Source organism: Melanerpes formicivorus, unplaced genomic scaffold (assembly GCF_026170545.1).
Source record: "Melanerpes formicivorus ecotype bairdi unplaced genomic scaffold, bMelFor1.0.p_v2 SCAF_102, whole genome shotgun sequence".
Classification (NCBI taxonomy): Eukaryota; Metazoa; Chordata; class Aves; order Piciformes; family Picidae; genus Melanerpes; species Melanerpes formicivorus.
In genome coordinates, this window is record NW_027142454.1 from 1,287,545 (window position 1) to 1,300,936 (window position 13,392).

Consider the following 13,392-nt stretch of genomic DNA (forward strand, 5'->3'; position numbering starts at 1 on the left):
AGTGGCTGAGCCGTACGCAGCCCGTGTCCCTCGGGATAGCCGGGCACGGGGACAGCAGGCGCAGGGCACAGTGGGCACAAGGGGACAGTGGGCACGGGGGGACAGTGGGCACAGAGGGACAGCAGTCACAGGGACGGTAAGCACAGGGATACAAGAGGCACAGGGCAACAGTGGGCACAGGGGACAGCAGACACTGCGACAGCAGGCACAGGGGGACAGTGGGCACAGGGGGGACAGCTGGCACAGGATACATCAGGCACAGGGCTACAACAGGCACACGGGGACAGTGGGCACAGGGGGACAGCAGGCACAGGGGATGCTGCCTGTGCCCATATAGGGCCCTGCCCAAGCGCCTGCGGGACACCAGAGCCATCAGTGCCAGGGGAAAGGCTGTTGCCCACCTGCCCCACTCACACCCCTTGCACCCAAGCAGGATGCCGAGGGGCAGTCCTGGGGGACTTGGGTGCTGTCGGTCAGCTGGGTGCTGCCACCTCCTCCTGGGCATGGGGGGAGGAATGCCTGCAGGAGTTAAGGAGACAGATCCCCTTTGTTGCTGGCCCGATCCTGCTGTCTCCCAGCCCTCCCCAGCCTGCCAAGAAGTGCTGGGGAAGGCCTCACACCATTAACTCCTTCCTTGCCGCACCTCCGCCCAGCCCGAACAGCCCCTGCCAGCTCTGCCCCTGCCACAGTCCCAGCAGAGACTTGCTGAGGCCACCAGCAGGTCCTGGCCTTGCTGTAAGCCCCAGGCTGGCCGAGGCTGGTGGCTGAGGAGCAGCTCTGCTGCCCTGCCCAAGCAGGGCTGGGACGTGACGCTGTGACGCTGCAGCAGGACTTGGTGTCACCACTGCTGCCCACTCTCGGCTGGTGGAGGTCCTGGGGGGGGAGAGGAGCAGTGGTGGGACCTGGGGTAATGGTGGCTGAGCCCTTGTGGAGGACGTGGTGTAGTGGGGTTGAAGGTGGGAATGTACCCAGCGATGGGCAGGGCAGGGATGGGGGTGCTGGGATGGGCAGTTGATGGGTTGGGTGTTGGGGTGCAGCCAGGAGGAGGCTGCTGACCTGCAGCATGGATGATGGGAGGGATTGGGGCATCTCCTTGCAAACCCTCCCCGAGGCTCTCCTGCTTTGCCCAAGAATCTGCAGCCCAGGTTGTCAAAGGGTGCCTGGGACAGGCCCTGAGAGGAGCGGGGCAGGGGCATGGGGACATCCCTCAGGGCTGCCACCATGCTGGTCACCAGGCTGGGCTGATGGCCGAGGGGAGGCAGGCATGTCACCGCTCCTGCCGCGGCTCGGACCAAAAGGTCAGGACCTAGAAGCCCCAGTGTGGGCAGGGAGCTGGCATTCGGGGTCCCCAGGGCAGGGCGAGGGCAGCCCCTGGGCTGTGTCTGCAGGCAGAGGCCGCAGCTGGGCTGAACCCTGGGCCCGGCTCTGGGGTTATTTATAGGGCTGCCATTTATAGCTCTGCTGCTGCTGCTGCTGCTGCCCATGGGCACCGTGGGGGCAGGGCTGCTGCTGCCCGTGGGCACTGTGGGGGCAGGTCTACAGCGCTCTGCTGCTGCCCGGATGCAGGGTGCCTGGCCCCTCCGGCAAGGGATGCTGCTGGTGGCCTCGGTGCCAGCCTGGCTGTGGGTAGAGCCTGGCTTGGCACAAGAGCTGGTCCTGCTCCAGCCCTTGGGACATCAACACTGCAGGGAAAACCCAGCACTGGGCGGGCCTTGGGCTGCCAGCGGGCTGTGGAGCTGCCCCTGCTGCGCTCTGCAAGGAGCAGAACTCGGAGGGAGCAGCTGTGGGACACTGCAAGGGTGACCCGAGGGGTCAGCTGTGGTGGGGCTAACATCTGGGGGGTCAGCCATGGGACTATGTTGGGGGTGACATCCACATCCCCCAGACCAGGACTGGCCCCTGCCTGGCCACCAGTCCCTTGGTCACTCCCTGTGGTTCTCTTCCCAGCCCTGAGGGTGAATCTTCTGGGCAGAATTGTCACCTCCTGCCCCCAGCTAGGGTCTCACTCATGGCCAGGAGGTCTTTGGGTGCTCACCAGGTTGGTGTCTACGCACTGGCACTCATCTCCCCGGCCTCCTTTGCCCAGTGGTGATTCCTGCCCACTAGGCACCTGCTGAGGCTGGCCTGTGCCCTTCCCTGCCGTGCAAGTGTGTCCAGGCACCACTTGCCTGCAAACTACCTGAAGTAGCTTCTTCATCACCTTGGCCTTGGGTGCTGGTGTCACCAGAGGAATGTGCTCCTGGGGCTGGTGGCAGCTCCAGAGAATGAAGGATGCTGGATGGGCACAGCCTTGGTGCTGGTGGTCCCAGGGGCAGAAGGGAGCCCCCAGCAAGCCTCCTCAGGACTCAGTTCTGCAGGCTGTGGGGTCTCTGGGATGCCAGTGCTGTGTGCCATGGAGGGCTGGGTGATGGGAATGCCCTCTTGGATTGCCTGGAGTTGGGCTGTGCCTGCCCAGGCCCGGCAGTGGCTGTACCCCGGGGTCCAGGCATGGCTGCCCAGGCAGGGTCCTGCCTGTGTGTCCAGCTGCTGAGCTGAGCTCGGGGTGCCGGGGTCAGCTCCTCAGGCCCGGCCTGACTGGAACATCCCACAGGGGGCATGCAAGAGAGGTTCCACCCACAGCCCTGCTGCGTGGGAGGGTGGAGGCAGCTGCTGAGCCTGCAAGGACATCCCTGAGCTGGGGGAGGTGACCAGCAGCCTGCATGGTCATCAGGCTGTCCCTCTCCCCGTGCCTGCCCCTGGCCCTGGCCCAGCCAGGGGACATTGATTTATTTAACTCAATTAGTGCCCGGGCCTGGCAGCGCTGGCACAGCTTGTGCCCTTCCTCTGCCCTCCCCTGGCAAGGTGTCTCCAAGCTGGCAAGCCCTGCTGAGGGCTGTGCAGGGTGCTGGGAGCTGCTCGGAGATGTCCCATGACTACCTCTGGCATCCTCTTCCAAGCTCTGAAGTGCTCGACCCCACCTCCTGCCTCTCCCGGGGGTGTCCCCATGGGTGATGCCCAGGATGTTGTGCCAGGCAGCTTTCCTGCACTGCCCATGCTGCCAGCTGCCCTGTGGCCCTTTGTGTGCCCGCAGGCACTGCCAAGAAGAGCCAGGGTCCTCCCCAGGGTGGTATGGCCTGGCTGGCACCCTCCTGGTAGGGAAGCCTGGGCGTCCCTTCACTCTGTGTAGCACCTGGGAATGCCTCTGCCGGCAGCTTCAGTATGGCTCTCGTTAACCTTTAATGAGAACAAACGAGCTGGCAGGGGCTGGCACTGCGGGCACAGCGCCTGGCCGCCCGCCGGACACCGGCTCCGTATGGCTGCCAGCGCAGCAGAGGCTCTGCAGGAGCCCAGCCAGTCCCAGGGCACTGCCAGGGGCGGTGCCTTCCAGCCCTGGCACAAGCAGCAGGGGCTGGCAAGTCCCCTGCCCACAGCAGCCCCCGGGGCAGGGCACTGCTCCGTGCTGGGGGGGATGCATCTCCCCTACGAGTGGTCCTCATGCGAGTTCTTGAAGGCTGGTGTGGAGGTGGATTCCTCCTCACCACAGTTGGGGTGTGCCAGGCTGCTGGCTCTGCTCCATGCCCATGTCAGGGATGCAGGTGGGCAACAAGATCCTTCCATTGGCCTCTGGTGAGACCCTGGCACAGGTTGCCCAGGGAGGTTGTGGCTGCCCCCTCCCTGGAAGTGTTCAAGGCTAGGCTGAATGAGGCCTTGAGCAACCTGGGCTGGTGGGAGGTGTCCCTGCCCATGGCAGGGGGTTGGCACTGGATAAGCTTTGAGGTCCCCACCACCCCAAACAAACCATTCTGTGATGCAGATTTGGCAGTCCTGGGATGGTCCTCCAGGGCAGCTGCTCTCCCAATGGGGCTAGTGCTGGGCACCCACCCAGGCACCCACTTAGTCACCAGGATGAGAAGGTGGCACTGCTGCAAGCTCCACCTTGCCCATGGCAGGCAAACCGTGCCACCCTACCAGGGTGTCCCAGGTGCTTCTCCTTCTTTATCTACTGGCCTTAGGACCAGCTCTGGGCTGGGGCAATGCTCCCACAACTGGCTCAGCCTCCTCGGGCGCAGGCAAACCCCTCCACGATGCTGCCCCAAGTTTTTCCTGCTGAACCTGGCCTGACCTCACTCTAAAAGCAGCAGCAAACAGGAAAGGAGCCTGGGAGGGAGGTGTCCCTTCCTGCCCCGGTGACGTGGTGACAGCAGCTGGTCCCAGCTTGGATGGAGCTGGCTGCTCCAACCTCCTCCATGGCAGCTGGGAGGGGGCTCTCAGTGCTGGGTGCCTCAGGGCCAAGACCTGTGCAGGGAGCTACAGAGCTGTAGCCACAGAGTCTCCTGGTTGTGTAGGGCATCCCTATGCCCCAAGCAGGGTGTTGTGGTGCCATGAGGTGCTGCCAGCTGCTGGAGTTGGCATGGAGGTCAGGTGGACCCCTGTGGGCATGGGGGCATCCATGTAGGAAGGGCACCCAGCATCTTTGGAGATCCCTCCAAGGAAGCCCAGGCTGGAGCCAGCCCCTCCCAGGCTCTGGAGACCCACATGACAAAAACTGGGGGTGCAGAGGGGTACAGGGTGGCCATGGGGATGCCCACATCAAAGCCACGGTGGATACCTGGAAGGGAGTCTCTGAGGGTAGCAGCCTCACGGGGGACTGGCTGGCACGAGGCTGGCATGGCTGGAGGGCGACACTGCAGTGCCCGGCCTGGGCTGCAGCCTGTCCCATTCTGCTTTAAATCAACCCAGAGCAGGGCTGGGGAGAGGCGGGACTTGGCACCACAGTGGGGTCCCCTCCCCTCTCTCCGTGCCTCAGTTTTCCCATGGGGGTGGTGGGGAGGGAAGGATGGGGACTGAGCTGTGCCACCCCTGCGCCTGGGGCAGCCAGGGCTGGTGAGGTCTCCTGTCTCCGAGAAGGACGAGTGTCCGTCTGTCCTTCGTCCTGCCGCCTCCCGCCGTGCCCAGCCCGTGGTGCTGGACGGTGATGTCAGCCGCGGGCAAGGGGAAGCGTGGGAGGAGACTGCGGCCCGGGGGGAGCCCTGCCGGCCCCGGCCCCCGCACGCAGCGCTGCAGGCAGACAGGCAGACGGACAGGCATGAGAGAGCCACGGGCTGCCCAGCCGCCGAGCCCAGCCCGGGGGCGACGCTCTGCCCGCCATGAACGGCAAGCCCAGAGGTACCGAGCGCTGGCCAAGGCCACCCGGCTGGGGTCAGGGGGGGCTGGCTGGGGGAAGCAGCTTGCCCGGGCAGCAGAGCTCACCTTGCCCGGGGTCAGGGACGTGGCTGTCCCCACGGTGTGCAGCCATGGGGCAGGGTGTCCATGGCAGGGTGGCGCCCGCTGGCTTCCAGCCTTGCTGCTGCCCAGGTTGAGAGCCAGGCTCAGCACCTCAGGGTAGGAAAAGGGCCACAGCTGCCCAGCGTGGCACTGTGGCTTTCCTTGGCAAATTTGTTTTGTCCCCTTGTGCCCCCCACAACTTGCCCATGCCTGTGCCAGTGAGGATAGAGCACAAGTGCCAGGCCTCCCTGGTACCATGGCCCCACAGGACCTGGGCAGAATGGGGGAGCATGGGGCTGTGGCTGCTGCCCAGGCAGGGTTTGGGGGCTGGGGCTGAAGCTACTGGTACCCAGCAGGGCATCCTGGAGATGAGCAGCTCTGGGGGAAGGTGGCATGTGGGACCTTTGCTGCAAGGTTATGCCAAGCCCAGCAGGGTCGTGCTGAGCCCTGTCTTCTGCTCAGCACCACTGAGAGGGGTCACAGCCCACTCAGGAGCAGGGTCTGGTGCCCCTGGCCCAGCTGCAGTCCTGTCTGGCAGGGTGTGGAGGTGACTCTCCAGGCCTCTTGAGCCTGGCTGGGTGCTCCTGTGCCGCTGGGGAGGTGAGGGAGGACCCCTTTGAGCCATGGTGGTCCTGGGCTGGTTCTCAGGAGCCATCCTCGGAGGCAGGTTGGGCTTGAGCTCGGCCAGGCTCTGGGGAACCCCTGGCCTCAGCTGTAGCCACCCCCCTGGGTCCCAGTTTGGGGCTGGTGTCCCCCTCTGGCTGCCAGCTGGGAGCCCCTGGGTGGGTGTTGGGGTGGTGGCCGGACTGTGCCGGAGCCGTGCCCTGCCCTTCCTCAGGGACACTCAGGGTAAATCAGCACTTCCTGCCATTCTTCCCGCTCAGCTCCTTCCCTTTCCTGCCGCCCTCCCGCTCGGCCGAGGAGCCAGCCCGCCTCCGGGGCCGCCAGCGTGGACACTGCCCACCGTGCCCGGCACTGTGCCCTCCGCTGTGGGGCCAAGAGGACCCTGCCAGCGCCCGTACCACCGTCCCCTGCTCGGCTGGGGGATGCCACCTCATGGCCAGGGGCTTCTGTCCCTGTGGGGTCCCAGGCAGCTTGGGATGTTGTTCCCTGACTGATCTGGCCCCCACCCCCTCCAAAAGGTCTCAAATGGGGAGGAGGTGCCAGAGGCCTGCCTGGAGGAGAGGCAAAGCATGGAGGGGGCAGGGAAGAGGCACCCCAGGCTCCCTGTGACAGCATGCCATGGTGTTGGTGCCCCCTGTGACTGAACTGCCATGGCACTGGTGCCCAGGTGTCCTCTGTAACTGAAGTGCTATGGTGTTGGTGCCCGGGTGCCCCCTGTGACTGAAGTGCCATGGTGTCGGTGCCCGGGTGCCCCTTGTGACTGAAGTGCCATGGTGTCAGTGCCTGGGTGCCCCCCTCTGTGACTGAACTACCATGGTGTCGTGCCCGGGTGTCCCCTGTGACTGAAGTGCCATGGTGTCGGTGCCCGGGTGTCCCCTCTGACTGAAGTGCCATGGTGTCGGTGCCCGGGTGCCCTGTGTGACTGAAGTGCCATGGTGTCGGTGCCCGGGTGCTCTGTGTGACTGAACTACCATGGTGTCGGTGCCCGGGTGCCCCCCCTGTGACTGAAGTGCCATGGTGTCGGTGCCCGGGTGCCCCCCGTGACTGAAGTGCCATGGTGTCGGTGCCCGGGTGTCCCCTGTGACTGAAGTGCCATGGTGTCGGTGCCCGGGTGCCCCCTGTGACTGAAGTGCCATGGTGTCAGTGCCCGGGTGTCCCCTGTGACTGAAGTGCCATGGTGTCGGTGCCCGGGTGCCCCCTGTGACTGAAGTGCCATGGTGTCGGTGCCCGGGTGCCCCCTCTGTGACTGAAGTGCCATGGTGTCGGTGCCCGGGTGCCCCCCCTGTGACTGAAGTGCCATGGTGTCAGTGCCTGGGTGCCCTGTGTGACTGAAGTGCCATGGTGTCAGTGCCCGGGTGCCCTGTGTGACTGAAGTGCCATGGTGTCAGTGCCTGGGTGCCCTGTGTGACTGAAGTGCCATGGTGTCAGTGCCCGGGTGCCCTGTGTGACTGAAGTGCCATGCTGTTGGTGCCCGGGTGCTCCTGGCCTCTGTGCCGGGGCGGGCCGAGGGGCGCTGGGACGGCAGAGCTGCTGCAGCCCGCAGCGGGAGGGGGCCCGGGGCCGGAAGGGGCTGGCGGGGGGCCGGGGCGGCGGCGGGGTCACGGCAGCGGGGCCGCAGCTGTCCAAACAGCGAGCAGCGCCGCGGGGGCTGGCGCCAGCGGGCCGCGTTCGCAGGCTCCCGAGGTCATCCCCGCCGTGTGCCCACGGGACGCTCACCCAAGGGTGCCATTGGGCGCCGGGGTGGGTGGGTCGTGCCGCCGGGGTGGGGTTGGCAGCACCCCCCGCTTGCCACATAGGCCTCAGGTGACCGAGCCGCGGGCGGGATAGACCCTGCCACCATGCCAGGTCCTTGCTGCCCTGTCCCCTTGCTGTGCCCAGGGAGGGGGCCGCAGTGCTACCAGCATGGGGACCACAGCCCAGTCCTCACGGCCACTCCTTGGGAAGCGCTTTGGGGGTGTCCGTGGATACTGGTCCCCCGGGGCGAGGGGTGCTGAGCAGCCGGCACGGTGCGTGGCGTTGCTGGAGATGCTGGTCAGACCCCCCCAGTGCCAGTGCTGCGTGGCCGGGCTCGGGGGGAGCCGGGCCGGGGCGTCTCCGAGCAGGGCAGCGTTGATAAAGCCGCCGCAGCGACCTGGGGCTGCTGTCTGAGTGTCGGAAACAGAAACCAGCTGGGACCAATCCAGCCGGTCCGACTGCCCCCTCCGCGCTCCGCCAGCATTCTTGGGATCCCAATCACCTCCGGAGCACCGGGCGGGCGGCGGGACGCGAGCGGGAGCCCGGGCTGGAGAGCCCCAAAGTGGGCTCCGGCACCCGCTCCGCCGCGCTGCCCACCCAGCTGCGCACAGCTGGCTGCTCTGCCCTCTTGGGCACTGCCCCGCGGGCAGCGCTGGCTGGGAACAGGCGGACAGACGGACGCCCAGGATTGCGTTTCCGGCTGCGGGAGGGCTGCGGGAGAGCTGCAGCGCAGGCACAGCGAGGTGAAAAGCTGGGTCGGGAGGCGGCTTCGTTAGCACCGAAACTCTAATTAAGGGCGGGGGGCTGGCAGGGGCTGGACCTTTGAAACAGTACTTCTGGGTCACCACCTTTGGGACAGGACATTTGGGGCAGCACGTTTGATAAAGGACCTTTGGGACAAGAACTTTGGGGAAGGCCATTTGAAGCAGCATGCTTGGGACGCAACCTTTGGGGCAGGACCCTTGGGGCAGGACCCTTGGGGCAGGACATTTTGGAGCAGGACGTTGTGGGATGGGACATTTTGGGCTCCTCATCAGAGGGAGGGATGTGTTTGGGGCTCAGCATGTGGCAGGGACATCAGTGTGCTGCTCTGCCCGGTGCCATCTCCTGGCTCCTGGGGCTGGGTAGATGCTACTGGCCCCGCCGGTGCCCCCCGCGCTGCTGGCGGCAGGGCCGTACCAGGTACCTCTTATCTCAGTAATGTCAGGAATGCACCGTGCCGAGGTTTTGCCCTCCCGGGGTTTGACCTCCCAAGCGTGCCAGGAGCCAAGACCCCACACCCTGCCTGCCCTCTTTCATTCTGCCCTCGGGCACCCAGCTCACTGACTGCCCATGCCTGGCTCCAACATCCTTGGGGCTCCTGGAGCATTGCTCCTGCAGAGCCAGGGTCACAGTGTCCCCCTCTGCAAAGGGGGCTTGGGGTGCTGGCAAAGGGGCTGGGCTGCAGGATGCCAGGCCTGGAGGTGATGGGTGTTGTGGCAGACAGGCTGGCGCTGGCAGTGCCTGGGGCTGGGCACTGGGCTGGCTGGCAGCATGTCCCTTGCTGCCATTCAGGTCTAAACCCATCCTGTCAGCGATCTGGTGCAGTGCAGTGCAGTGTGTCGTGGAGGGGTTTGGGGAAGAGCTGTGTCCCTGGACTGGAGCACAGAGCTGTGGTGCTGGCACCAGCCACTGAGCCTGGCACTGCTCCATGTGCTGGAGAAGCAGCCTCAGGTGGCAGCATAGGGCAGGTGGCAGCAGGAGCCTCTGCAGGGTCGTCTGGGTGAGCAGCTGGGGATAGCTTGCACTCTCCTGGGGAGTTATGCTGGGGGCACATTGACACCCCCAGCATCTTCCCCTGTGTCTCCCTCAGATCTTCCCCTGTGTCACCCTCAGCATCCTTCCCCTGTGTCACCCCCAGCATCCTTCTCCTGTGCCACCCCAGGATCCTTCCTCCTGTGCCACCACAGCATCCTTCCCCTGTGTCACCCCCAGCATCCTTCCTCCTGTGTCACCCCCAGCATCCTTCCCCCTGTGCCACCCCAGCATCCTTCCTCCCATGTCATCCCCAGAATCCTTCTCCCTGTGTCACCCCCAGCATCCTTCCCCCTGTGTCACCCCCAGCATCCTTCCTCCTGTGCCATCTTCAGCATCCTTCCCCTGTGCCACCCCCGGCATCCCTCCCCCTGTGCCACCCCCAGCATCCTTCTCCTGTGCCACCCCCAGCATCCTTCCCCCTGTGCCACCCCAGCATCCTTCCTCCTGTGCCACCCCCAGCATCCTTCCTCCTGTGCCACCCCAGCATCCTTCCTCCCATGTCATTCCCAGAATCCTTCCCCCTGTGCCACTCCAGCATCCTTCCTCCTGTGTCACCCCCAGCATCCTTCCTCCTGTGCCACCCCCAGCATCCTTCCCCCTGTGCCACCCCCAGCATCCTTCCCCCTGTGCCACTCCAGCATCCTTCCCCCTGTGTCACCCCCAGCATCCTTCTCCTGTGCCACCCCCAGCATCCTTCCCCCTGTGCCACTCCAGCATCCTTCTCCTGTGTCACCCCCAGCATCCTTCTCCTGTGCCACCCCCAGCATCCTTCTCCTGTGCCACCCCAGCATCCTTCCTCCCATGTCATTCCCAGAATCCTTCTCCCTGTGCCACCCCTGCATCCCTCCCCCTGTGCCACCCCAGCATCCTTCTCCTGTGCCACCCCTGCATCCTTCCCCCTGTGTCACCCCCAGCATCCTTCCCCCTGTGTCACCCCCAGCATCCTTCCCCCTGTGCCACCCCCAGCATCCTTCCCCTGTGCCACCCCCAGCATCCTTCCTCCCCTGTGTCACCCCCAGCATCCTTCCTCCCCTGTGTCACCCCCAGCATCCTTCCCCTGTGCCACCCCCAGCATCCTTCCTCCCGTGTCACCCCCAGCATCCTTCCCCTGTGTCACCCCCAGCATCCTTCCCCCTGTGCCTTCCCAGCATCCTTCCTCCTGTGCCACCCCCAGCATCCTTCCTCCTGTGCCACCCCAGCATCCTTCCCCCTGTGCCACCCCCAGCATCCTTCCCCCTGTGTCACCCCCAGCATCCTTCCCCTGTGCCACCCCCAGCATCCTTCCCCCTGTGCCTTCCCAGCATCCTTCCTCCTGTGCCACCCCCAGCATCCTTCCTCCTGTGCCACCCCAGCATCCTTCCCCCTGTGCCACCCCCAGCATCCTTCCCCCTGTGCCACCCCCAGGATCCTTCCCCTGTGCCACCGCATCCCTCCCCCTGTGTCACCCCCAGCATCCTTCCCCTGTGCCATCCCCAGCATCCTTCCTCCTGTGTCACCTCCAGCATCCTTCTCCTGTCTCCTCCACCATCCTTCCCCTGTGCCACCCCCAGCATCCTTCCCCCTGTGTCACCCCCAGCATCCTTCCCCATGTGCCACCCCCAGCATCCTTCCCCTGTGTCACCCCCAGCATCCTTCCCCATGTGCCACCCCCAGCATCCTTCCTCCTGTGTCACCCCCAGCATCCTTCCCCCTGTGTCACCCCCAGCATCCTTCCTCCTGTGCCACCCCCAGCATCCTTCCCCTCTGTCACCCCCAGCATCCTCCCCAGTGCAGGTGCCTGCCTGAGTGACTCTTTTTAGCCCCTGCCCCGTGTCCCCAGAGGGCAGGGTGGGCTGGGGCAGGGCCGGGGCTGGATGTCCTGGTGTTGCTGTGCTCACCTCGCTGTGGGCTGTGAGCTGCCCCAGGCGTGGGCAGCCCCACGGAGCCTGGTGGGTACCTTCCCTGCTGTCACGTCCACGTGGGACAGCCAGCAGCGGTGCCCTGGGCCCTGCTCGGTGGGGAACAGATTAAAGAGCCCTGCCAGGGGTAATCTGCCCAGGCCCTGCGGCTCAGCCGGCTGCCAGGGATTACAGCTCCTCCTAATGAGCTTAATTGGGACAGGGTTGTCCTGGAGACTGGAGGGACACCGAGGTGGCAGGACCCACAGAGCAGCTCCGGGGGCTCAGCCTGGGCCCCGTGTGCTGAGGAGGCAGCTGAGGGACCCTCTGCAGCCTGGCCCTGCTGGCATGGGAGGCACTGCTGGTGCCCAGCTCTGACTCCAATGGCCTCAGCTCCTCCCGGGCACTGCCACCCCCAGCCCCAGCACTGTGTGCAGGGAGGTGACAGCAGGGCTGGAAGAGGTGACAGCAGGGCTGGGGGAGGTGACAGCATGGATGGGGGAGGTGACAACATGGCTGGGGGAGGTGACAGTATGGATAGGGGAGGTGACAGCAGGGCTGGGGGGGAGGTGACAGCATGGATGGGGGAGGTGACAGCATGGCTGGGGGAGGTGACAGTATGGATAGGGGAGGTTACAGCAAGCCTGGGGGAGGTGACAGCACGTCTGGGGGAGATGACAGCAGGGCTGGAGGGAGGTGACAGCAGGGCTGGGGGAGGTGACAGTATGGATAGGGGAGGTGACAGCAGGGCTGGGGGGAGGTGATAGCACGTCTGGGGGAGATGACAGCAGGGCTGGGGGAGGTGACAGCAGGGCCGGGGGGAGGTGAGAGCAGAGCTGGGGTAGGTGACAGCACAGCTGGGGGACAGCAGGACCCACGGTGCCCAGGGCCACCAGCGGCCAGGCAGGTGTGTGCCAGGCAGGGCTGCTTGCAGTGGGCTGCCCAGCTCTGTTGTGCCAGGGGAAGGAATGGGGGTGGTGATGGGAGCTCTGGCAGTGCCAGTGCCCCCATGTTGTCCCTGGTGTTGCTGGGACAGAGGGGTTGCTGCCGGTTGTGCTGGGCGGGAGGAAAAAGCCCCTTAGGGAGTAGGGAGGTGGTTGGGGCTGGGTAGCTGAGGCTCATCTTCCAGCTCCAGAAGCTGCACCCACAGCAGCCCACTTGGCCTTCCCTGGCAGGGTTCGTGCCCACTGGGCACCCAGTGGCCTGGTGCGTGGTGGCTCCTGGCTCCCATGGCTGGGCTCTGGGAGCTGGCAGGGTCGGTGGCACCAAGTTGGTATCAACGGTGGCTGAGATGAAGTGGAGCATCCATCAGGCTTTGTCCTGAGGAGTGGGCTCCTCAGTGTGCCCAGCTGACACTGCCAGGTCTCACAGGGCTAGGAGGAGCCCTGGACTCCCCTGCCTTGTGCTTTGGGCTGCCTTCCTCAGGCCCTGGGCAGGGCTGCAGTGATGCTCCCTGTGACGTGGGCTGGCACTAGGGTCCAGGCCCCAGGACTCCGAAAGCTGCTCAGTTCTGGCTGGCATCGACTGCACCAGCCACCATGGGGACAGGCAGGGACAAGCAGAGGTTTTTGGGGCTCCTGGCACCATCCCTGGCAGTGCCAGGAGCAAAGGGCAGGGCTGGGGTTAGTCATGGAGCCGGACACATGCTGCCCATGGGGACTCTCCAGGGTCCAGCAGGGAATTTTTCAACCTCTCCTTCCCCAAAGCCAAGCTCCTGGACAAGCAGGGGACTTCACAAAGCCCTCTGCTGCCCTGGGTTTCCCTCCTGGCTGCTGGCACCAGGAGAAAGCAAAGGGCTGGGCAGCTGGGTCTGCCCCCACGCCCTTCCTGCCCCTGCAACAGGGTGGCACAGGCAGTGTGGGACATGGGACAAGGCAAGGTTCAGGAGGGGGTGGCCAGACTGCGGCACAGCAGAGGGTTTGCCATGGTTGTGTCTGGAAGGGCCATGACAGGCACTAGGCATCAGCCTCTCCCTGGGGCTCCTTGCTCCCTACAGCTCCCTGAGAGGAGGCTGGAGCCAGGTGGGGGTTGAGCTCTGCTCCCTGGTGTCTGGGGATAGAAGGAGAGGAAAGGGCCTGAAATTGTGCCAGGGGAGGCTTAGGTTGGAGAGTAGGAA

General features: G+C 65.3%; 1 protein-coding gene across 7 annotated transcripts in view; it reads left to right on the forward strand.

Moving 5' to 3' along the window:
* The window catches only part of RIPOR1 (RHO family interacting cell polarization regulator 1), a 38,676-nt gene that overhangs the window by 9,080 nt on the left and 16,204 nt on the right, over window positions 1-13,392 (forward strand). The window contains exon 1 of one of the 7 annotated variants that reach the window (XM_068166572.1): window positions 5,013-5,145. The exons of 5 other annotated variants lie outside the window; for them this stretch is intronic. In XM_068166572.1, coding sequence (XP_068022673.1) covers window positions 5,127-5,145 — 19 coding nt within the window. In that variant the 5' untranslated portion in view covers window positions 5,013-5,126. Of the gene's footprint in view, window positions 1-5,012; window positions 5,146-8,273; window positions 8,346-13,392 lie in introns of those variants that run through there. One more of the 7 variants, XM_068166576.1, reaches the window with a different exon arrangement.